The 27,394-nt window shown below is 33.9% G+C and overlaps 1 protein-coding gene across 7 annotated transcripts in view; it reads right to left on the bottom strand.

Moving 5' to 3' along the window:
• Positions 1-2,468: 2,468 nt before the first annotated feature.
• Positions 2,469-27,394, bottom strand: part of LOC123531374 (transmembrane protein 198-like) — a 61,605-nt gene continuing 36,679 nt past the window's right edge. For 6 of the 7 annotated variants that reach the window (XM_045312247.2, XM_053517245.1, XM_053517247.1 and 3 more), the window contains 4 exons: positions 16,005-16,295; positions 9,680-10,243; positions 7,511-7,647; positions 2,469-6,342 (listed from right to left, as the gene is read on the bottom strand). In XM_045312247.2, coding sequence (XP_045168182.2) covers positions 6,205-6,342; positions 7,511-7,647; positions 9,680-10,243; positions 16,005-16,233 — 1,068 coding nt within the window. In that variant the 5' untranslated portion in view covers positions 16,234-16,295 and the 3' untranslated portion in view covers positions 2,469-6,204. Of the gene's footprint in view, positions 6,343-7,510; positions 7,648-9,679; positions 10,244-16,004; positions 16,296-22,068; positions 22,209-27,394 lie in introns of those variants that run through there. The other variant, XM_053517246.1, reaches the window with a different exon arrangement.

Here is a 27,394-nt window from a genome sequence, read left to right as displayed (position 1 = left end):
TATGTTGGCTCTTTATTTTTACATTACTTGTTATTTTGGATTTTCAAGAACTTTGGAATAAAGTGGTTTTTACAAAAAAGTTCAATTTTGATTGTTGTTCTTTTTTTAGGATCATTTTACTTCCCTTATTATAGTGTACGGAAAGATATCAACTTGCTGGAGTTACAAGTGTACAAAATCTACCCAGTAAGGATAGTTAAAAGCTATGTTAAGAGTGCAATAATTATTGTCAAACAAGGTTACTGTGGCCAGTGACAGTTTGAAAGATGTTCCACCCTTCATGATGGCCTATCCCAGATCACCATGCCCTGGCCCTTCATCCTGCTGACCCCTTAAGACAGTAAGGGTCCTCTACTGACCACAAGCAATCATCCTAAATATGAAGTTAGGGGACTGAAGGCTGAAGTACTCTAGTTATTGACATTTTTTCAGTGTCAACGTCATTGTGACCTTGATCTTTGACCTACTGACCTCCAAAACAATAGAGGTCATCCCGATATGAAGTTTGAAGGCAGTAGTCCAAAGGGTTTTCAGTAACTGAGCAGAAACCACTTTCAGTCTTGAGGTCACTGACAAGCTTTTAAGACTGCAGGCCAAGGCCTCGAGTTATTAAATGAAAACTGTTTTCAACCTCAAGATTACAGAGCACAAGCAAACAACCTATGAAGTTTGACAACTGTAGGCCTTGGCATTCTTTAGTTACTTGTTGGAATCAGTTATGTCTCGAGGTCATTGTGACTATAACCTTTGACCTGAAAACAGAGATCATGTATGTACTGAACACAAACAATCGTCCTTAAAGTTTGACGACTAGGCTGAAATAGTGTTCAGCAATTGAACGTAAACCCATTTTCTCGAAGTCATCGTTCCCTTAACCTTTGCCCCCCTCAAAAAGAGGGGTCATCTGCTGACTACAGGCAATCATCAAATGAACTTTGACAAGTACATGTACAAGATAAAGTGTTCTTTTCTTATCCATAAGAAACCGGTTTTCAGCTCCAGATCACCACGATTGTGACCTATGAGCAACCAACCTTAAAATCAACATGTCATAACCAACCAGCTTCAGTTATGGATTGGGAATGGAGGGATGGTCTCATTACTTTATTCCACCCATTCAGGGGGCGTAAAAAAGGAATTTAGCCTGTACTAAAAAGGATATTTATCTTTGTGTAAGTCTTGTTCCTTGCAAGAAAGTCATTTATTGCTTTCAAGGTATCATTTTAGTGTGACTTCCTATTCTTGTCTTTTTATTGGTTTGCTTTGTTATACCCCCATCAAACGTGTTTGTGGGGGGTTATATAGGAGTCGGTTCTGTTGCGTCACGTCCTGAAATCTATATCTGTTATTACTGAATGGATTTGATTCAAACTTAAAACAGATGTTCCACCTTATCACCCACATCATGTGACACAAGGTGCATAACTCTGACAACAATTTCTCATGAATTATGCCCCTTTTACTTAGACTTTAAACTTGATTTTGATGCATTTTCTCTGTATCTCAGTTGTTACGAAATGCATTTGTTTCAAACTTGAAGTAGTTGTTCCACATCATCACTCACATCATATGACACAAGGTGCATAACTCTTGCACCAGTATTTCCTTAATTATGCCCACTTTTTGCTTAGAATTATACTTGTATAGTGTTTTGCTACACTTTGTCTGTACTTCTCTTATTATTTGATATCTTTTAACACAGACTCAAGCTATTGTGCAATATTCATCCACCATTGGAGTCATTAAACACTCCAGTGACAGTTCTTGACGGATTTAAATTGGTACACATGTGTAACATCATAAAATACAGGTAAAATTCGACTTTGGCAACAAACCACCAATTTTGTATGTAGTTATGGCCCCTTTCCAACTTGAAATTTGTCAAACTATTGGTTGCTGGACAATAACTCACAAAAAGCTTGACAGATTTAGATAAATTTTGGTTCACATGTGTAGCATTATAAAGTACAGGTCAAGTTCGATTTAAGTTACACCTTCTTGTGGTCATGTCTTATGGTTGCTATTCTTCTGTGACAAGACCGTATTGTGGTGATATTCATCACTCCTGTGACAGTTCTAGTTATATCTGGTCACATTCATCGTGACTAGCACACACCCACACTAAATAGAGCTAATAGGCAAGTTGGAAGTGTTAATGCAGGAAGAATCTATGCACTACTTGCACAACATTTCCAGCATAGGCAGGCAGCTGCTAGCCAAGAACCAACCAGCTGTAAGCCAGCTTGATGGCTTCCTTGAATGCAAAATTCTTTATTTGTCCCACAACAGAGATGTACAAACAAGTCACTTTCAAACAATACCATTGGTTACTCACTGATTTCAGTTAGGAATGTAGTTTACAAAATAAGTAAAAAATTATGCTCTGACAGAATTATTGGGTCATGATGAATACTTGAAACTGATATTCCTCAATTTCCTTAAATCTTCCAAATACAATGGACACAACAAACAATTTGTATTTTTTATTTTCACTACTTAAACCTTTCTTGACAAGGTCAATATTACAGTTCATAACAAACATGACTTAAATACAAAACGTAACAAGAAAGAACTACTCTACAATGACAGTGGCTTACCTCCCTTGTTTACAAATGGAACAATTAAAACTGAATATAATTAATGTGTAGTTTCTTTGGTAGAGTATAGCTTAATTTTTGTGGAAAGAAAAAGGATTTTTAACATTTTTGTGGAGTTATAGAAACTTTCAATTATTTTGTATCCTTTTGTCACGTTATGCTGCGATGGCAAAACTGGTGTCGTTAATATACAATGAAACAATGTCAATTAAAATATAACATGCATTCTCTCCAGCAAGATTTTACCATGAGAAACAAATCAGTTGAAACAAATTGACAGACTTTCTTTCAGGGAACGCTACAGTCACCTGACTAAAACAACTGCAGATAGCTTCTAGCTGATCACGTATGTTATAGGCATGCATTTTATAAACTAACTACATGTACCCTTTTGTGCTATTACTTTTAAAATGTGGATAAACTCATAATTATTTCTTTAAATACAAGTTTTGGTTTAATTAATTCAGTCATGTTTCTTGCATACATGTACATGATACTTGCTTAGTTTAAATAACTGCCTTATCTGTTTTTAACATAAAATTAAAAATCCTTGAACTTCAAATTTCGTTGAAACAATTTTTTTTTAAGAATTAAAACATCTGATCAATAAGATGACACTGATAAAGTGAAAAAAAATTTACGTGTCAAATCTGACCACATTATTCAATATATCTGTAGGCAAGACATGCTTTTAATAAACTTCATTGGGAACAGAGATAACAAATTCATATGAGCCGTGCCATGAGAAAATCAACATAATGTGTTTGCGACCAGCATGGATCCAGACCAGCCTGCGCATCCGCGCAGTCTGGTCAGGATCCATGCTGTTCGCTAATAGTTTCTCCAATTCCAATAGGCTTTAAAAGCGAACAGCATGGAGCCTGACCAGACTGCGCAGATGCGCAGGCTGGTCTGGATCAATGCTGGTCGCATACCCACTATGTTGGTTTTCTCATGGCATGGCTCAATTATAATCAATTCATTAAAACAGGAATATTTAAACTGTGTTGTTTTTTTTTTCAACGTAGAAAAACATCTACAGTACATATAGGTATTAAATACTAGAAACAAAATTTTCATAAAGCAATTCACAATATATTGCTCGCAAGTTAATTTAAATTATAAAACTTGAGAAATAAAAAAAAGATATATAAAGGTTATCATAAAATTGTGTACTAAACTTGTTTCATGAAAAACTTAGCAAGTTGGGAATTTTACAGAAAACTGATAAAAATCACATGACTAAAATACCATTTTCCATTAAAGACCTTGAAAATGATTTAAAATGAAGCCTGATGAATTAATATTGCTGAAAAAAATTTAATTCATTCTTGCATTGCAAACCTAAAAATTTCAGATACACTGCAGAAATGAAGCCTTGTTTCAGGTAAATTCACATACAGAAAAAAAATTGCATTGATATATACATGCTGTATCATACATACTGTATCATTCCCTCTGGAATGCTTCATGGAAATACATGTACAAGAGGTTTTAAATTAGATTTCATGCTGATCACATGCAACACATACTTGAATATCCTTGCATTCAGAAAGAGATATCACCTTGAGATTGTCCAATAAATCAATGGAGTGTCTTCTTTCATGTAAATTTACAAGGTTTTAAACTTTAAAAGTACATTTCCTAAGAGCTTTGTTGATACGTAGATGTGCTTCTAAATTCTGCTTAAACAGCAGTCCTCCATTTTGAACGAATGAATGAATGAAGAGTTGACAAAAAAAATCAAAATGTCAAGAAGCTTAATTGAAAATATCCTCGATTCTGAATCTTAATGGTAATATCAAACTCGGCTATATCTGTCTTTAAGGAAATGTCAAAACTTATGTTCCTAAGGCATTCAGGATATATCTTCTGAACTATAGTCAGAGATTGGTAGGCTAAGGGCAACAGTTTTAAATGTCATCCCTAAACAGAATAATGTTAGTTTTGAATGTTCCGAGAATGACCACAAATAGCTATTCTTAATTTCTGAAAAAATGCCTAGAACTCTGCATTTAATTCTAAGAAACTAATTTCTGTAAAAACTGCTGGATAAGATAAATAAAGCCTCAAAATGCTTTAACATGTTCACATTTGAATTTTCTAGGTCCAGTTTAACATTACACACATGAAAGGTAATAGATAAGGGTAGATTTCTCGAAAGTAAGAGCAGAAGCACAGGTCATGTGGCAACATACAAGCTTTTGATGGTGAAGACCTAAGGTACCACTCACTGGGCATTTTTCTGGCACATGTGGGCACATAAGTAGATCCACTAAACCTATGGAAGCCAGCTTGATCAATTAATTGCTTAATAAGAAGCATCCATGGGTAAAACGTTTGGGTATGAAAAGTTCATAGCACAGGGAAACAGTCTGAACTGTATTCACACATTATGGAAAAATTGATAATAGTAAACAAGAAAAAATATACAAGTATCCGTACATGTTTAAAATATGCAATCTAAACCTCTGCAATTTAAACTTTCGTATCAAAGAATCTCTCCAAAACCCTTTTAGGGGAAAGTCTTACATTCCGCTATATTCCCTAACAAATATAACATTATGTATACTGTTTTTCAACAAAGGAAAGTATGTACTTTAATGGCAGACAAGTAGTATTAATCATCCAGTAAGAAAAAATATGCCACACATGAAATTAAAATGTCTTTAAAACCAGGGCTTAGCAATGCTAAATTCTGCTTACATAACTTTTTTAAATAAAATTTCCATCTGGCTAAAAATAGCATAAAAATCTATTTTTCAGATTTTTTTACCATAATTGTACAACACTGTTAACAAGGTCATTTTTACATATCCATCTACGACCCACAGTTTATTTACTACTTCATAAGTGGAATCTAAATATTTCTTATTTCATACAAACGTTTTTAACTCTCATTCACTGGAAAAAAACACATGTGAGCACAACACTGACATAATTTACACCATCAGTCCAAAACTATGAACACAAAAAGTCAATACACCATCCTTAATAAATCATTTGTCTCACATTTCATCAACTGCAACAGCCCAAGCCTAGAATTTTACATCAATATTACACGTCTCCATTTCTTACCTACCTCATACCTTTCGTAAATCCCTTATACATAATGTAACTCCCTTATTCTAATAATTTACAAAAAATAACAATAAAGTTATAACAAGTAAAGATGTTTTTTATGTTAAAAATGTCTCCTTCCATCATTGCGGAAGTTGTGAGATTGACCGCTTTGTAATCACTTGGGTCAACCTAGGTCACAATACCAGGTCAAAAGTATCACACCGGAAAGGTCAAAGGTGACTCATCACACTGTGTTTGACTTCAACGTCTCATTGCACTATCCAAAATTACTCCAAGCGTCCAAACAGTCAATCACAATGAATGTAGGTCAAGGTCATTGAATGCACACTTTTTTACATTTTGAACCACAGTTTTTTCAATTTGTTCTCTATTGTTTCTTGAGGTCAAACCAGTGCATACTGCAAAAGCGATCCCCGAAGAATCAAACATTGAAACTTAAAAAGTCCTTCAATGAACTAGCACTGACACATCACCATGCCAACCATGGCTAAATATAACACAGTCCAAAGGTGAAAGGTCATGGTCAAACTTCTGGAATCTGGGTCAAAGTTGTGTTGGTACTCTCTGGCTCTGTAGGGGGGTCTCCTTGGGGCTCTGTAGGGACTGGGGTCAAGTTTCGAAGTGAAGGTGATAATTTGCTTTGTATGGACTGAATGTAGTTCTGGAAAGGAAAATAGATTTCATGAATCATTTTAACATAGCCAAAAGTAAGTAACAATACTAGCTAATAAATAGAGGATATTACATGAGTGTCTTTTCATATTGGATTTATTAAACGAGTTGAATAAAATAATAAAATGCGAGGCTCTGCCGAGCATTTTATCAATTTTATTCAACTATTTAATAAATTCAATGTGGAAAGTCACAAATGTAATATTCTTTTTATCACATGTTAGTTTTTCCTGTCGAAACATCAAAAATTCTACTTTCTTTTACTATATTAACAAGCCAATTTGACCAATGTCTCCTATACTATAAATGACGTTGACGTCAAAGCTTTATTACACTAGTGTATTATCATTTTTATTTAATGGCTTTATTACACTCCCGCAACGTCAAACATGTGATAAATAGAGGATATTTATTTGTTTAAGATCGAAATATCTTTCACCCAGTGAATAAAAGATGCAATATTTTTACACAGGCATTGCCGCAACTGAAAATATAAGATCTCATGTTCAAAAGCCAAAGCATTTTGATCTTACATGTGAAACAAACATATTTTCTTTTTATTTCAAGTCTTTAATAGTTTTAAGCAATTTTTGTATATTTGATACTTTTTCCACAAATATTTTTCATTCTGAAGTTATCAGAAAAATTTCAGTAATTTACTCGAAAACAAATAATGAAAGCCTCTCTTTAATATTATTTCATATCCTGTTACATATATGAAATTACATGAAAGGACACAAAAGCTGGAAGAAGTGAAACTTCTTTCTAAATTGCATGTAAATATAAATTACAAAATCTTGTGAGAACCATGAAAGCATAAATGAAACAATTCTGCCATCAGGATAATATAATTGACTATCTGCTTTTACCCAACGTTTCGTTTTTTGTTTTGGTCACATCAACACAATTTAGGTCATATGGTGACTTTTCCCGCAGGTTGCACCACCAACCTTCAGTTAATCAGCTGGATAGCTTCCTAACATAAACAGTTCTACACCCCAAGCTAGGTTCGAACCAACATTGCTGAAGAGCGGGTGAATTGAACTCAGCGACCTTAACCACTAAGCCTTATATTGAGGCCTCCACTCAAATGTTTCAATCAAGTTTCATTATGATAAACCTAGAATGTTTTTGAACAAGCTAAATTTTATGTCTACCTGTGAAATAACATCTCCGTTGACACGTCTGACCTGGTAAAGGTGTCTATATCGGGACTGGTGAGGGTTCTCCTTCGGCTTCTCTTTGCTTCGACTTCGCTTTACAGTTACAGTCTCGGCTCTCCGGTTCTGTAGCACTGTAACGTGAATAATGACAATATATATTCAAAGGCAAAAACAGAGTTGAACAGCTATGTCTTGCTATCTTTTAAGTGCTTGTCAATTTGTAAATGTCATATTATTTACTGAAACATGATGCAGTCATAAATTACCAGGTACATTATTTGTTTGCATGAAATTTAGCTGAGGAAACATCAAAAACTGTATGTGTCAGGAGATCATTGTCTGGTTATTAAATTATGTTTTATATGAGCCATGCCATGAGAAAACCAACATAGTGGGTGTGCGACCAGCATGGATCCAGACCAGCCTGCGCATCCCCGCAGTCTGGTCAGGATCCATGCTGTTCGCTTTTAAAGCCTACTGCAATTAGCGAAACCATTAGCGAACCGCATGGATCCTGACCAGACTGCGCGGCGCAGGCTGGTCTGGATCCATGCTGGTCGCAAACCCACTATGTTGGTTTTCTCATGGCACGGCTCAATTATGTTTATTTTACATTTGTTTTGAGATATACAGGAATCATTCTTCAAAAGTATATTAGCTTGCAGGCTGTAGCTTCCAAAATGTTTCAGTGCTGTAAAGTGTAACCTTAAGCAACTTAGTGACAACTTCTCTGCATTAACTGGTGGTGGAGAACAAAAACTGACTCGGTCAAATCAACTTTTTCAATGCCTTTTTATGCAACAAACTCTTGAGTCCTAGATTGATACCATCTTTAAACGCATCTGAGGATATTATACTTGCTGTTTCCAGGAAAATAAATCATTTTTACACACCAATATTTAGATCAGTACTACTCCCACACAATGATTTAAACGAAAGCATGTTTATATTATTGTTTGATTGTTATGGTTCTCATGCATCGTTTAACTCAAAAAGGTTGTCAATGATATACATGTAAGTTAATTGCATACTGTAATGTTATACAAAAATATTTTCTATACTGAAACGTTTTAATGATGACAAAATCATAATTATCGAACATGTTATCGTTTGAGTTATCGTGCGGGATTTATATTTATTTCCCTGTGTAGGTTCAAATCACACCTCCAGTTCGCACTGCCTAGATCTATATTCACAAATCATACACATGTATTTATAAACCTATATCAGATCTTCTATATTGTCTGCCTATCAACCAATCATACTGGCTGTCATGTAATACATTGTGTACATAATGATAAACAGTTTACAAGCCAGACAGATATAAAACAGTATGTATATACTACAATTATCAGAGACAATCAAAACATAGGTAATTACAACAAATCATTCATTAATGATCACTTAGATAAACTACTAATCAATTTAGGTGCATACACATGCAAACAAAGGGAACTAACTCCTGCAGTCTTGTTTAAACAAATGTGGTTAACCTATATATTGGTTACATTGATATTTTCAGTCTTTTCAAGTCGTGTTGAAAGAGATTAACAGATAGACTGTAACCTGTTTGTTGAACAGAAGGTTCTGTTCTGCAGGGGTTTATTTACTAAGAATTTTGTCTTTGCGAAGAAAGTATCTGTGTTTGTATATTGTTCATTTATATAACACTGGTCTATCCCAGTGTGTATAAAAATATGTCAACAAATGGTGAAAAAATCAATGCTGAGCATGATTTTATTTGACAATTTCTTTGTTAAGTTTACTATTTTCTGATTTATTAAAGAACACCCCTTATACCAGTAATTTGAGTAAAGTTCTTTGAAAACCAGTACTGGTGTCTCTTGTCCCTATGACCCCAGCTAGGTTTGAAACTGTGTCCTGCATCATACAATGATAACACTGTGCTAACTTTTTATCTACTTCTCATCGATAGAGCCTTTGAATGGTATTCTAAAGAAAACATCTGAGTCCCAGTCTGCCTTAAGGCCAAATGTTTTAGAAATTGTTTAAAACAGTAATCATTTAAATAGCTCTGTCAGTATAACATCTGGATACATCATTCTGTTCTTCAATAAAATGTTCCTGATCTCTTACTTGCCACAATTAAAGAAGAAACAAACCTACATCAGAAGAAACTGACTTATTACCGAATATACGTACCCTGTTTATGACTGAATCCCTGTCCCGTTATCTTCCACTGTGTGACCGATCCAACAACGAAACAAAATGGCCAACAACCAAGAATGATCCACGAGTACCAACAAAGTGACGGGGAGAAGTCTGCCTTTATTCTCTCCCAAATGTACATCATCAACAAAAACTGTTCGATGAAATAGTCTATACATGAGATCATTAGAAGTCCACCGAATAAGCTTGTTCCGAGAATTGTTCCCGATTTCTGGAATTTTAGAGTCAATAGAGCAAATATTACACCTATTCCCGCCAATATCCCGATTGGAATCCATTTTGTTTCTGGATGATAAAACTGTTCTAGAACTATTAGAATCCCTGTTGCTATGGAAATGCCGAAATTGAACCCTGTCATGAATAGTCCGATATATTGCACTAACATTGTCAGAAGTCCGCATAGAAATCCTGCAGCTAATGAAATCCCGGCATTTATTAAAGGTGTAAACGTCTTTTCTTCGAGACAGATCATGTAGACTAGCACAGAACCAAACAGGAATCCCGTTAAAAACATCACCGCCTTGAAAAAACGGTACCCTGAAAAAAAAGGAAAATAGAAGTTTTTAAACACATATTCACAACTATCATAATTATATGATAACTGTCCTTGCAACTACATTAACCTTGAGCCTGCTGGTGGCAATGGATTCTGCCTTTGCAAACAGTGCAGGCCAAGATCAGCCTGCACATCTATGCAGTCTGATTATGGTCTACACTGTTCGCTATTCAGTCAGTAAATTTTCAGCGAACAACCCTTGGAATAATTAGTTTTACTACCCAAACTGAATGATGGAATAGTCCATTAGAAATTTAGCAGGGTAAAGGTTAAGGTATAATCTAACTACTTAAGAAAGGTTTTCCTTTATGTCTAAAACTCCAGTGGTTCCTTGAATAATCAGACTTTATGTTTGAAACTATGTAACTACATGAATAATTTCATTATAACATGTCTGAAACAAGAATGTGATATCCTTATTAATTTTTATTTCTTGTTTGATGCTTCAATACCATTGCATGAAAAATTTACTTTTTTTATCTGAAACTATGTGACTGCATGAACAGCTTTAACTAATGTTCGTAAAATTCCTGACAAGTTTGTCTGTTTGTTTTGGGTTTTTCAACAGTATTTCAGTTACGTTACAACGAAGAGTTAACCTAAACAGTGTTCCTGGATTCTGTACCAGTACAAACCTGTTCTCTGCTTGTAACTGCCAACTTCCCCACATGTATGAATCAGAGGTGGAGGACTAATGATTTCAGACACAATGTCTTTATCAAATTGTCACAGAAAACACACACACTGCCTGGGGATCGAACTCAAGACCCTGCAATTCATAGATCTGTGCACACTCTACTGAGCTAAGAGGGTGGGCTAGTACTGGTATAAGTCAGGACAGACTACATACCAGAATTATTGTTTTTTGTTTTAAACACCTTCCAACAACTAATTAAAGGGTATGGCACCAGGTGTTGTTACCTACATTTAATGCTTAGAATAAATATACCACACAATTTGAAGAGTTCTGTGTACAATATAAGGCTTGAACCTACACTGGTGATGGGCAAGTGATTTAATGTCAGCAGCCTGAACCACTTGGCCACTTAATAACAAGTCCATTATATCAAGGTTACCACAAGAAACCAGGTTAATTATGGTAAAACATGAATTCAAGTTTATTATCATCATCCCCATTTACAATTTACGCCTAATCATTTCATCAATTATGCCATAAGGTCTTCTTTACTACTGACCGTATTCTAAAAAAAAATGCAAATTACCCATAAAAATGTCACATAAAACTGTATTTACATATCATAATGTCTTAAAGAGTACTACAAACAACTCAATACAGACTTTTCTTAAGTAGCAAAATTTAAAATTTATACTGTGCCCAAGGTTAAGAAAATGGATTTAAAATTAATCTAAAAATGCTGCCCTGGGATTGGTCAATTTCAAATAAGTGCTCAGAATCAACCAATCAGATGCTGAAAATTTATGACTGGTTTCAAAAAACCTACCTTCAATGCCTCGGACCATATTTACCAGGCAAATTGAGAAAATATATTATTTACATTTGGCCTCAATCACTGTATTAAAACAAAACTGTAATATGGTCTGAACTCAAGATTATTTTAACATAAATTTTTATCTGTCAGAAATAAAACTACTATCAGTCCAGTATGAAGATAACTTATACATTTTATATACAATAATGGCAATTTAATGACTACCTTTTTTGCTTGCTGAGAATTGATGGGAAAAATATTTGAATGCAAAGGTATCTATATTGCAAATCTGAATATTTCTAAGTCTGGTAAGAATTTTTGAAGGTGAAAGCAGAAACTTTGTGTGTATACAGTTGCAACCACGTGCCCCACTTAAATTGCACCACCACCTGCCTGCTCTACAAGGTAGAAGCTGATTGTATACTTCAGTTTTACATATGGCCTGTTATTAAGCCACAGAAGTGTGATAAATTATGATTGCACTACATTATGAAACTAGAGCTATCACTGAAGGTGATAAATGTACACCCATCCCCCCTCCCCCCCAAAGCAGTGACACAGTACATTGCGTAATTATGTGGACTGTATATACATAGACTAGTATAGTAACAAAAAACAAAGTCACCTAACTCTGCAGAATATTTTTCTGAAAGAACCTCATATGCACCATGCACAAGTAAGATTGGTAGATTGGTACTGATTAATTGTGCAATTGTGTGAAGTTTCATTAAATTGTGTACTATGGTTTGGGAGATTAGGCACGCACAAGATTGCATAAGCAGACTACTATGTATATAACATAGTAACAAAAAAACAAAGTCCCATAACTCTGCAAATTTTTTTCTTGAAAGAACATTACATGTACCATGCACTACTACTGTTGTTACTGATCATTTGTGTGAAGTTTAATTAAATTCTGTCAAGGGGATGAGGAGAGTTTGTGTCTATGGACAGATGGACGGATGGACAGACAATCTGAAACCAGTATACACCCCCTTACAACTTTGTTGTTGGGTGGTACAATAAAAGTTTAATCCTGTCTTTGATTCATGACAACTAACAGCTCAACAACTATCAGGTAAGTATTGACTGAAAAGGTAGAAATTTTGGACCATGTTCCATACGATGTTCTTTTACACCTTATCTCTGTATCATATAACTTTCTCAAAAGTTATTGCCCTTGGCACCTTTAAATTAAGAAAACTATTTTATGCAGATATAAGCCAAGACAAAAAGAAGAACCAATCCTTGATATATTTAAGAGAGAAAAATGAAAATAAAATACATATTTCTGGGACTTCTGATCATTCTTCAGAGCTCCAGATAAGATGCGTATTTGCGTAAATACGTTTTGAAATTTACAAAAAACGCATTTAAAATCAAACCTACGCGTACTGATACGCATTGAAAAAACGGGATACGTATTTTACTCGATTTAAGTGCGTAATCCAATTTTATCGTAAATCAAGCACATCCTTTTTGTAATCGAGTACAACAAACAAAATGGTGTCTCATAAAAAAGCAAACGCAAACGATATCGTAAAATAATGCCATTTTCTTCTTCAAGTATATTAGTGTGTGACAGGAGATGACTCGGACAATGCCTATCGCTAAGCATGTGATCTATGATATATAATGGGTAACTGTTGAAAAAGCCGAAGCACATACATGTTGGTGTTTCTGAAAAAAACATTGACAGTCAAAGTATCACTGGCTGTTGATATATCGCAGTGGTCAGTAACTGAAATTAAGATGTAATGTATGCAGTAAACTAAATGTTAAAACTATTTGAATGAAGGCTCAAAAATATTCAGGAAAACAGCATTGGTCAACAAAGGCACTTCAGCGGAGCACATGAATATCAGAAAATTATAAATACAAACAGTTATTATTATTACCCTTTTAAATGATTTCGAATTCAGAAAAACCATTTAGAATTCTAAAATACCCTTTTGAAAAAACATCTAGGAGTAAAATACCATTTGAAAAAAAAACTAGGGGGTAAAATACCCTTTAACCTAAAATCTTATCTGGAGCTCTGTTCTTTATAATGTACTCTTTAAAAAATATATTTCTATTTTCATTCTTTATATGTACATAATATTCAGTCTGAAAGTTGCATTTCTATTTTCCTAGTTCATAAAATCCATCTAAAAAATTTAACATGTTTCTTATTCAGTATAGCACCTCTATTAATAAATAGAGGAATTTCTAACCAAGCAGGTGGCCTACACCCCAAGTTTCATGAAAAAAGTGCAAGCTTGCATAAAGAAAATCCCATTCATCTACTGCACAGCTGTCTTCCTCTGTATTTTAATTACATTCTGCAGAAGATAACACTAACATAATTTCTAGCACTGTATCATCTCTGGGAATCATCTGAACATCATCTCAGAATATCGGAAAGATCCCAAATCATTTCCGTACATCAGCCATGTTTTCTTTGAAACAAACCGATGTATCATAATCAAGCATTGGGTTTACAAGCAAAATCAATTAGTGTCTGATCATTGGGGATACATAAAGCATTGATAACACAATAATTCTCTAAATATACATGTAACATCTGCTCTTTGCTGGGATGTACTTGACAGTCACAGCCTAAAAACTCAAGCTCATAGAAGATATGGTCAAAATGCCCCCCTCCTAAAGATTCAAGAATGCACAAAACATTTAATTTGTGATTCCCTTCTTACCAAACATTGTGATACAAAAAAAATGTCTGCAATTATATAACTATTTCATGGTTATACTTTACCCGTATTATAATGCTGAACACGATTGATTCTGCCTTTGCAACCAGTGCAGATCATGATCAGCCTGCACATCCATGCAGTCTGATCAAAATCTGCACTGTTTGCAATTCCATCAGTGTCTTTTTGGTAAGCATCCCTTTGAACAGTTAATAGTACTGTCCAAATTGAAAGATGGACAAGTTCATTATAGGAATTTAGTAGGGAAAGGGTTCAGTGACTTACTTCCAACAAGGACGTAAATATCTACATTCTTGCTCCCTACAACTTGGAAGTTTCCAACAAAAAGAAAGTTCATAAGAACTATTAGCTATCACCCCCCAAGACACAGCAATATTTCTAATTTTCTCTCACAGCTAATCCCTTAATATGACAGAAGCACCATGCTTAAGCTGTTCTAGAGAAAGTAATCCATTTCAATTAAGTTTTCACAGGGAATATATTGCTATAGACTACAGAATGTAAAAGAAGTAATTCTTTTAACAGTTTCTAAAAACAAGCGCTGAGAAAGAAATTTTGAAAGCAGCATTCTGAACGTTAATAATACCCAGTAAATATCCCCCTAAGCAAGACCTTTTTAGTTTTCTCTTAACCCTTATCATGCTAAACACGACTGATTCTGCCTTTGCGACCAGTGTAGATCATGATCAGCCTGCAGTCTGATCATGATCTGCATTGTTCGCCATTCACTCAGTATATTTCTTTGATAAGCACCCCTTTTAACAGTAAATGGTATTGTCCAAACTGAAAGATGGACGAGTTCATTATAGAAATTAAAACATATAATTTTCTTCTCTCTCCATTTAAGCGCTGTTATTGCCTCTCAAAACCAGACATGGAGCTTTTCAAATGCACGAAATTTTAGGAGCTTAAGTTTCACAATCCTCTCCTGGTAATTCTGGCTCCAAGAATCACAATTACGATCCTTAAAACCCCGACAGCTTAAACTAACTGCATCTTAATTGCTTTTTTACTAGTTTCATACTTTCAAAAATACATTAAAATGATAATGTAAGTAAAATTTAATGTACGTATCATAGAAGAGATACAATTAAATGAGTTTCTAATGTGAAATGCTTGCATTATTACGAGATGTAACGTAACTTACGTGATTTATTGAAGGGACTTAACTCTCAAAAACAGCAGAAGCCTATGTCTCCATATTGTCAAACCTTGTTTTCAGAGGCTCATTTGCATATTATGATGTACAGCATTATTAAATTATTGATACAACTTAGTTTTATGACAAGCTTTCACGTGTTGCATATAGTTACGAACTGGTAAGCATAACGCACTGAACTTGTCTACCTTTTTAAAGTGAACCAGACTAAAATGCTTTAATATTGCATATTGTAATGTTAAATGTGGATTAGCAGCTGCAACATAATGCTCTAGATCAATGCAGCATTGAATCATTTCGAAACATAAAAATCTGAATAGTATATTCAAACAATACAATTTGACAATGCTCATATTCTTGCTGACATAACCTACATAAAATGTATAGATAATCCCCAACACAAAATATATTAACCTACCGAAAAATGTGTAGATAATTCCAAACACAAAACACATAGCACATATCACTGACGTGGGTATATCGTAGTTAGCATCGATTGTATCACAACTATTCACAGATCTATTTGTCAACACCGGAGACCTAGTTGTCGTGTAATTCCCCATTAGTATTGTATACAATGGTGTTGTGACATCATTTTCTGGCGGACTCTCTGCAATGTTGACGCTAGAAGGTCCAGCCCCAGCCATCTTGGTTTCTTGACCACACTAGCAGCTAGACAAGCGAAATACTGAGTAAGTTAGCTGCATGCCTGAAAATACAGAGGAATACGCAATAAGTATACTTCTACTGATCTACTTAACTTTAACCCTTACTCTGCTAAATTACTATGACTTTTTATTATTATTATACTTTCACTTTGGAGAGTACCATTACCTGTTAAAAGGGGTGCTTACAAAAAAAGATACTGACTGAATGGCAAACAGTGCAGAACATGATCAGACCGCATGGTTGTTGCAAGCTGATCATGATCTACACTGGTTGCAAAGGCAGAATCAATGGTGTCCAGCATGATAAGGATTAAATATGAACCTTTTGTTTTCTTTTGAATGTATTCATTCAATACAATCCATGATCTATGACATCTTTTTTTTATTTTTATTTTTACTTCACATTATATAGTTGGGTGTTGCAAAATTGAAATTGACCAGTCTGAAAACTCTGCATCTGGCACCTGATTGGCTGTTTCAAAGCACAAATTTGAAATCGACCAATCAAAAGGCTGCAATCTGAGACTGGTCTCCAGATTCTGTTTTATTTTCCCACAAAATGCCAAGTCAGGAGAGCATGCTATGACTCTTAAATTATAGCTTACAAAAGTAAATTTTACTTTTAAATTTTAAACAAGATAATTAGGCAGATGTAGCTGAAACTTCCTTGATTCTAATCAAAACACATCCTCTTTAGTTTGTCCATATAATTCTATCTTAATGAGAATTTCGATACAGAAGGGAGATAATTTCTAAACATGCAAGATAAAATCTGCTCTCTCTGCCTCAACAACAGAAGTAGCAGGAAACAAATAAAATCCACATAAGATTGCTTTAATTGGAAGATGTAAGACCTAAATTAACTCATAAAATGCAAAACACAGCATGAAAATCTTACAGAACATACAAATACTGCAATAAAACTACTGTTTTCATTTTACAGGACATGAAAATAATCTCTTTTATTCTTGCAATTGTCTAAACTTCCTGTGTATTCCAGGTGGGAACATTATTCATTCCATTTTTTTTTTTTTAAATTTTCTTCCTTCAGGAAATACTGACTGGAGAAATCCATTAGGTTTGAATATCATAAAATGTTTTCAAATGTTAATCAATTAACTAAGGTCTGTCTGACTCATTTTTAGGGGACCATGAACATAGGCAGTGGGAGTCAGAAAATTTCCCAACGTAACACCCTAGTGTTCACGGCAATGTATACAAGTAGGCAGATAACTAACAAGAAGTTTGATGCAACATTCCTGATAAATACACTGACAGTAACTAACAGTCCTTCCTCACATGACAGCTTCCTCGCATGTCTAACAAGTAGTGAAGATTTGAGATTAACTTGACAACTTTCTCACATGACAACTTCCTCATCGAATTATAACAACTTTCTCACATGTCTTACAAGTAGTGAAGACCTGAGATGAACTTGACAACTTTCTCACATGTCTAACAAGTAGTGAAGATTTGAGATTAACTTGACAACTTTCTCACATGTCTAACAAGTAGTGAAGATTTGAGATTAACTTGACAACTTTCTCACATGTCTAACAAGTGGTGAAGACTTGAGATGAACTTGATACCTTTCTCATCAGACAATTTCCCCATATGACAACCTTCTTGCATGACAACTTGCTCACAAGATAACCTCCACACATGACAACTTCCTCACATATCTATTAAGTGGTGGAGATTTCAGATGAACTTTCCCATTCACTCCAGTCTGGACTGGGCAGTCTCTGCTTACACATAAATTGAACAGTATATTGTCAACAACAGCAAGAACAACAACTGCAATAACAACAACAACAACAACAACAACAACAGTTGTTATATCAACAGCTGACTGACAACAATATGGCTTGTCAGGTGACTTGTTCAAGAACAATAACAACCCATAAAATCTGTCACGTCAAGATCAGATAATGTAACAAGCAAATCCCACCACCCATTACTGTAATGAACAAACTATCGTTGATTACACTTTTATGTAAATTTATGTAAATATTTGCAACAAGAAGTGTGTCAACAGAGGCTGAATAGAAACAATTAAGGAACAAATTAACAGACTTGGTAAAATTTGGCATTTTTTTTTAAAGTATTATGTGTCTGTAAAACTGTGCATGATATGCACCTTCCTTTTCCTGAACATTATTAAACATAACACAGAGGGTGAACTTGCATTAGAATCAAAGAAAAGACATTTGAACAATTATGTTATACTAAAATATAACTTTTGAAGCCTTTTTAACATACAACAAAACATCATTTTTTCATAATTTCTTGTTCATTCATCTATGAAAATACATTACAGTATTTCTTAAGGGCATATGATTTACAGCATGCAGTTTACGACAAATTACAGCATGCACATTATGACAAACACCTGAAACCAACAAAAAATATTTGGCATAACAAGAATGTGTCTACCTAACAAACTTGTACATGAAACAAAGAAAAGTATTTGGCCTAACAAATACATGTTTATCTTACAAGATACATAAACTGTCATATCTCATAGATAATCATGCTTTGATCTTCACACCAACACTATTTCATATTGTTCACATGCCTTATTGACCTAGAAACAAAAACATACAGCGGCCATTGACACAAAAATATGTATGTTCATGAAAAAACTTGCACAAAAAAGCTTTAATAGAACTTTAATGAATTATTCATATCGCATAGAAATGAAACTATTTACTGAAATTAATTCAAAGGTATCCTCTCATATTTTACAGAATTAATCTAACACACAATGTAATTTATAGATAAAACTAAAAAATCCTCATAAAAGATACCAAACTTTATCATAATTATAATCTTACACAAACAAACATTAATTGAACACAGAGCTGCAATCGCAAAATAAATGTCATATCTAGCAAAGTTGTTTCATTTGTTTAAAAAAGTGGCCTCACAAACACATTCTACATATTAGTGTGAAGTGCTTTAAACCTAACTCACAACACTCATGCAGTTATGATTTAATTGAACATTCTGCCATTCTTCCAGTTTTTTTAGTGGCATCCTGTACTCATTCTGCTTATTAAATGCGAAGTGTTTTAGACTTACCATATAAAACTGCTTATTCAAGATTTTCAAGATTTTCAAGACCTCAAATATATGTATGTTTTACACTATGGTATATTTTTTCACAGTTTCAAATACAGAATTCGAACATAATGCATCTTTAAGTTTCTTCTTATTCTGGCTAAACAAAAAATTAATTAAGATTTTCACTGTTCCCAAAACAAATCTCCATACAGAAATAATGCGTTTCCCAGGAACATAAATGGAACCAAACGCCTACCTTGTTTCTGTTTATAGAAATAATTCCAAAGTTGTTTTTTCTCTGAACTTTAAAAGAGAAGCAAATAACAAGCCTCAATTGCAAGTTAAAATAGAATACAGCTCTGAAAATGGTACTAAATTAAGCATTACAAAAATACAAAAATATTTACTGCATTCATAATTTCTTTAATTATCACATAAATTGATATATGGAATTGAATTGATTGGAAATCCCAGTACTATACTTAAAATTACAAAATTTCTCACAAATGAAAATAAACTATACTTGCATCCATTAACTAACTGTTTGATACTACATGTTAAATTCCCATTAAAAAAAAAAATCATACAACTTAAACGCAACAGAAGCCAAAACAAAACAATGTTTAAAGATTCTACTCACACACTAACCTATTTTAAGTACCCGACACTATTTCCTCAAAGTCTGTTCAATCAATCAACCACAAATTCTAATCAAAGGTAATGGGAGAAACAGTGAGCCAGGAAGAAATCAACAATGAAACTTTATCTATAACATAAAGATCTTAGTTTATCACCTAAAAATCTACACCTTTAACTAATCTCATCTACAAAACAAACAACTTTTTTTCACTGGCAAGACTGATACTGTCCGTATTTTGCATAATGACAAACTTTTACCATAGAAATACAGGCTGACTCTAGAGTCACTGTTTATTATGTTTATATAATAAAGCATGTCCAGTCCATACAATAAACAAACATGTTTGTAAACATGGACGGATCCAAACGGAAGGGGAAGAAGCATTTTAAAGAAATATTTCAGTAGCAAAATACAATACATATCATAGCCCTGACAACCTAAACCTATAAACCGGGCCAGTCTATTTTACAAGTACAACAATACGGTTGACCCATTTAAACAAGTTGTAAACTGCTGCATTACTATTACAAGTATTATCATTAATTATATATGCATCATGAACAATCAATTGTTTATTTGTTTCATATGGGTTTATCACATTTTTCTTCTCTTATATTTTGTTGGGTTTTATCAGTTTTGTAACAGTATTTCAGTTCTGTAATGACTGCCAGTTAGCCTAAACAATGCCTGCAGATTGTGACTTGTTCTCTCAGCGATGTATGACCATTTTGTGTCGATTGGCTGTAAAACCCAACACACTCACTGTTCTCTGCAATTAAGTAACAACTTTAATCATATGAATCAAACCTGAAGGATGAATCACTTACTGACATGTTGTCAATTCCACAGAGGTGTTCTCAATCTACATTTGAGCCATGCCATGAGAAAACCAACATAGTGGCTTTGCGACCAGCATGGATCCAGACCAGCCTGGGCATCCGCGCAGTCTGGTCAGGATCCATGCTGTTCGCTAACAGTTTTTCTAATTCCAATAGGCTTTGAAAGCGAACAGCATGGATCCTGATGCGCAGGCTGGTCTGGATCCATGCTGGTCGCAAAGCCACTATGTTGTTTTTCTCATGGCACGGCTCATTTAGACCTTGTGCTCTACTAATATCACTTTTGAAACTGCAAGTCAAGTGTTATGGTGTTATTTAATGATTTTAACAGCTGCTCTTTTTATAAAGAACAATATATTTTTTTACTGGATTCCAATTACAAGTTGCTAAGAATAATGACAGGACCTTAACAACTTTACAAATAGAAAAATAATGTATTTACTTAAGCAGTGTGTTCTTTATTTTCAGTTGTTTATATATATATGGATGAACTCCATGTAAGACTCCCACAAAATTAAAGCTTCTCTGTATATATATATCATGATACCCCATCCCCAAGCCAGGTACTAGCAGAGCTTCTATATGCATTTATTTGATTTTCTTTTTACCTGAATGTCATCATACACCAATTCAACCCCTAAAAAAGTTTAAATTATAATTCACAGAAGTGTAAATGTTTCTTACTTACAAAGAGCAATCAGATCCACTTTACCAAAGCCTATCAGTAGAACAAGCAATATTGTTTGTTTACAAATAAATGAACAGCTGATCTGGCTTATGTTAAAATCTGTATGTTGTTCTCTTTGATCATTATTGAGCAAGTGTTAGTCATAACAAAAAGATAAAATAAACAAAGAGCTACAACAATGAAGTATTAGTTGAGCCTGATGATATAAAGGAAATAAATCTTGACAGAGTAATGAAACAAGATAAGCTAAAATCTCATAAAACAATCTCCACTTAGGTTTAGGCAAACATTTCAATCATCTGTATATATACAAACCATTGAGAAATCCTTGAAAATAATTTCCTTCAATTTTTTTTAAATCACATCAAAAGTTTTTAACAAAGATATAGATTTTACATAATTCATTTATTTGTCACAGTTTTTACTATGATTTTCACAAATTCAAAACTCCATTTCAAAATTATCAATATTATGTCCATTCCTGTAAGTTATAATGTTGTTTAAACTGATTATTTATTATTAAGTTGTTTTAAAATCCTTTTCAGTCATTAATCAAAATACAAAGTCTGAAATTAAAATACCTGCAGACAGAATGTTTCACCTGGACCAGTCACAACTACACCAGTCATTTAATGAACTTGTCCATCTTTCAATTTGGACAACACCATTAACTGTTTAAAGGGGTGCTGACCAAAAAGATACTTGACTGAATGGCGAACAGTGCAGATCTTGATCAGACTGCATGGATGAGCAGGCTGATCAAGATCTACACTGGTCGCAAAGGCAGAATCAAGGGATAAGATAGAATTAAATTACCTTTCATACATATTTGTATAGACCAATCACCAGCTGTACATCCTAAGTGTAGTCAAGATAGACTAATTTTCTCCCCACAATTTTCCATTATCTTGCTAATTGAACTTAATTGCAGCAATTTTCATCCAGGACTGGCAGTAAGTAATAATCCAATTTCCCTACTATCCAAAATAATAGCTCCCGAGATGCTGGAACTGTTCACCGATATAACAAAGAAAATTGAAACTCATCACCAATATCCATATTACATAAGGTGAAAATAGCTTTACCCTTTATCATACTGCTGGGAAATGCAATCTGCAGCTGCTTATATATACCCTTCATAAAGAGAGAACAAGAAGGCCATGATGTCCGTAGATTGCTCACCTGAGTAAAACAGCTAATTGCGAGAACAGTCTGCTCAAGATCTGCATTGTTCACCATTCAGTAAGTATATTTTCGGTAAGCACTCCTTATAATTAACGGCCAATGGTACTGTCCAAATTGAAAGATGGACAAGTTCATTATAGAAGTTTTATAGCAGGGTTATGTCAACTAACTTTTTTTCATAGAAATTTTCATAAACTATAGTTCATCAGACTTTATTTTTTCTAATAAAATTATTTATACCACAAATCTGACTTAATGTACATTTACTTGCCCACATTAACATTAACTAATGTCCAGGTAAGAATTTTACAAATTACTTATTACACATATCTCTATTTTATTTTCCAACATAAATTATATAATTTTTCTCCATTTATTAAATAACTGTTTGTTGTTTAAGCTATCATATTTGTATTACCTTCAAACAAACAAAGCAAATATTGCTTAAAGGAAAAAAGGAATTATTACTGCTTTGAAAAACATCTGTGTTCAATATGGACATCAAAATGGCTAACAGATTGTTTTACGACCCTTTGTTGATGATGTAAACCTCTGAAGCTAAGTCAATGCTAAAAGTATTCAACACAGACAAAGTATAGCAGACATAAAGAAAGTACCAAATACTTTAAATGTATTTAAGAATGTTTGTTTGCTTGATATGTTTAATGAATTAATTTTAGGTGTGACATTTATTGTTTTATAATAAACTATTATCTTTGTAATAAGTGTTTATGTAATTTTTAGTAATTTAAGACAATTCCGTTAATCTCAAACCCAAGTCCCCCCATCCCGCAGAACCAATCACATGAAACACAGAAAATTTGGAAACAACTTCAGACATAGGTCCAACCTGTCTTCTTCTTCTTTCACCCTACACTGTCAGACCAGTTACAGCCTCAATGAAACTTGTGGTTTACCGCTGATCCTCAATGCCTCCATACAGTTTCTGGTGGATCGAGGTGGACAAGGTGGCCAAGTTTCATGTGTGCAGGCTATCACATGAAATAGCCTAAAAAATCTACTAAGCTTATCCAAGGTAGATGACAACCTACAGGTTTGATAACATTTTCTTTCATCAAAATTGGGACACAGACAACCAAAATGTCCTTTGTCACATCGCCCACAGACAGCATCCACATGTATAGCCTATTCCAAAGCTCCATCTTTAGATCTATCTCTTGTGGTACACTCTAGTCATTTTGAGTGGTCAGAGCGAGTGTTCTTGGTAAATATAGATAAAGAAGCATTTAGAACAGTTTTGCTCTCATCCTCCAAATTGCATTTAACGGTTTTTATTTTGAATTAACAAAATATTATTACAAAAAAAAGATTACCTGTTATTCCAAAACAAAATCAGATTCTGCACAGTGAAAAGTACACCCATAGTTTTCAATAAGTTAATCCATTTGCAAGAAACATCAACAATTTATACTAAAATACTGTAAAAACTGGTATTAATATGAATATTTTAAGGTACTTTAATATAATTATCATCCACACCTTGCAGCCCAAATGGCACCAAATCTGTTCTGAAATCTTCTATGTTACCTTTGAGAATCTGTTTTTTATCAGATACTTCTATTTGCACACCTGTATTGGCTAATATTTGACCACTTGAACCAATAAAACACTCTATCTATCTAGGTATACCCATTTCTTTAATGCCCAGATCTTTATTACTTCAACCTCTGACTCAAACAGAATTTATAAGAACAAACAAGCAATTATCTATAAAAGACGAATTTCCCATACATAGTCCACACAAAAAACATTTCTATTTCTCAAACATAATCCTTTTAACACAAAGAAGCTTTTGCCCACCTGTGAAAATGAAATTTAATGCCATTCTTTCTTTCTTTGATTGGAATGTGATCTTGTTTAAAATGTCATATAGGTCACAATTTTCGATACAAGTGACTATACCTACATACAATAGAACAAAAAAGTAAATCAAACACTGTGAGCTACGAACTCTCTGAAATAAATCCATGACCTACCAAACACATCAGCAGATCTGTGAAATCTGTGAAGCACCATGCTTAAAATAAACCTAGAAAATCTATAAACAGCTGAAAGTGCTTTTAAGACTTCATTAAATGAAAGGCAATTTAAAGATGTTTTACTTCAAGGTGTAATAATTCATTTCCCCAGATCTGCCCACTGACAATCATATCTGTAAATAAAATCATATAAAATGTCACCTACAAGGTGTTCTATTAGTTTCGCCTCTTTTGTTCACCTGACCCGCTGACATCCTACTGACATATTCAAATTGTCACTTTAAACTATGGACATTGTGTACTTTGATTTTTCAGCTAGACTGAATTTCTAACTTGACAACACTATGCTAATGCCAGAAGCAATAGTACAAGAAGTTTGTTGACCTTTTGTTTTCATAAGCAACAAATTTGAGACTTAGGGGACCATTAAGCTCACAAAATGTAATGATGTTTGGACAAAAATTTAACATTTTGACATTTTAATGAAAACAAAGGTCACACCTAAAACTATGGTTTATGGCAATAGCAAAAAGGAAGATCCCTGGCACACACCGGTGACCACCACAAGCTTTATTTTATTTTAGCATGTCGGGGTGGGGGGAGGGGACGGGAACTAATCAACTTCCTAAAGCCTAGCTCTAACTGATCAAAACAATTTGAACAGAACAACTTAAACCTCAGACAGTGGTGACTTAAACCTCAGACAGTGGTGAGTGGCAACAGATTTAAAATCAACTAGCTTAAAGAGCTGTCAAGAGTCCCTCCTACCACACCTTTATTAAACATATACAATGCGCTTTCTCTCTATATCAGATAACACAAACACTAGCTGTAAACAAAATAGACAAAAGATAGCTATTTTTTATTGTATAAATGTCTTGGTTCATTATTTTGCATAGTGACCAATCACTTACCTTCACTTTTATTTCGTCTAATATCCTTCATTAAATATCATGCATATTTTCTAATCCTTTCAAAACTGTTTTATATATTCAATGCTAGAAGTTTACAGAACTATCAAAGAAAATGTCTGGTTTAGCTATTTACTCAGAAAACAGAAGCCCCCCTAGCTGTCAAAATAGTTGGTCAACATCATACATTTGGATAAACCAAATCTATTATCACTTTATTGACTGAAGTAATCCAGCAGCAGATCTGTTTGGCTTTCACAATAGTGAGGATACACAATTTTAACAATAGATTTTTCTTTCTGTAAGAATGTTCAAAAACAAGAAATTTCAAAGGCACTAATTTAAAATGGTGATTTATCATTAATTTCTTTATTGGCTTTTTTATATATAGCGATTACTATATTTCAATAACAGAAAAAAAAATCAGTAAAGGGAGATAATTCAAAACTGTATTTTTTTATCATCAATGGTGATTTATGCAGTTTAAGACCTCCAGAACCCAACAAATTTTCATCATAAATGTGCCCCTAAAAACCTGCCAAAAAACCTATAACTATAACTTCATACTATAAATATACATATGAAAAATTATATAAATATACATAATTATATACATAATGGGTAAACATATGGCAAATAAACACTCCTCTAACTCCCTGCCTGAATCTTTTCTCACCAGCATTGATTACCGTACAAACATGCTAGAATTTCGTGCAAGAAGTGACAGCGCCAAGGAAAACAAAACAATATCTAAACTATCTGACAGTGTGCAATCTTTGTCTGTATAAATGTACAATCAATGTCAGATCCACCAGAGAAATATAAACAACACAATGTTTAGTGTTTGGTACAATCTTATGCAACATCTTGATTAACTCAGTACGATATACTAATCAAGGGACAACATCCAGAAACAAAAGATTAAATTTTTCCAGGTTGACTTGACTGCTGGCACTTATTACACCATGCACAAAGCCATGTAAAGCTGTGCCAGAAAATGCAAGAAAGAGGTCTTGTTTTCACAGATTTTTCTTTCAAGACCAGCAAGGCCAAGAGCAAAGTGCAAGAATATTAAAATGTTTAGTGTATGCCCAGAACAGACCAAGGACTTAAAAAAAGTCTTTAAATTCTAGCACATCAGCCAAAGTCTGTTTTAGCTCTGATTATCTGTTTTGAGGAGAAATGGGAACTTATTATTATAAAGGTAGAACAAAAACATGGGGTCAGAAAAGAGTTGAAGGTAACAGTGATTCCACATACCATTAAGATTGATTATGAAGCAGAGGACTTGTGTCCTCCAGATCACAGTATTGAGATCTCTATTGAACTGGCCTGAGGCCCCGTGTTCACAAAACAGTTTCAGTCTCAGCTGAGTTTGATAATGAAACTTTATCTGTCATTTGATTCTAAATAGCATGATTAAAACTAAATTAAGTAAATAACTATTTTTAAGTGACTATTCAATAATGATGGTCAGTCTCAGTTGAAATTTAACCTTGAAGTTTTCATTAAATTGATACTAAAATTTCAAACTCAAACTCAGCTGAGACCGAAAAATGTTTTGTGAGCACGGGGCCTGGTAACAAACTTCAAGAAAGAAATCTTACTGCATAATCATAGAAAAAGAACTACTGTGAAATCAATCATGTTTGTGGGGACTAATTTTCGTGGATTTGGCGATCAGTGTAAATTCGCAAAAAACTTAAATCCCAATGGCCACAATTACCACTCATTTCATCTTCAATTACTGAAATCCACAAATTCATATCCCCATAAAATAGCTGTTTTGAGAAAAGCCACAAAATTTCATG

This window comes from Mercenaria mercenaria, chromosome 11 (assembly GCF_021730395.1).
Source record: "Mercenaria mercenaria strain notata chromosome 11, MADL_Memer_1, whole genome shotgun sequence".
Taxonomy (NCBI): domain Eukaryota; kingdom Metazoa; phylum Mollusca; class Bivalvia; order Venerida; family Veneridae; genus Mercenaria; species Mercenaria mercenaria.
This window is presented reverse-complemented; position numbering and strand designations above follow the sequence as displayed.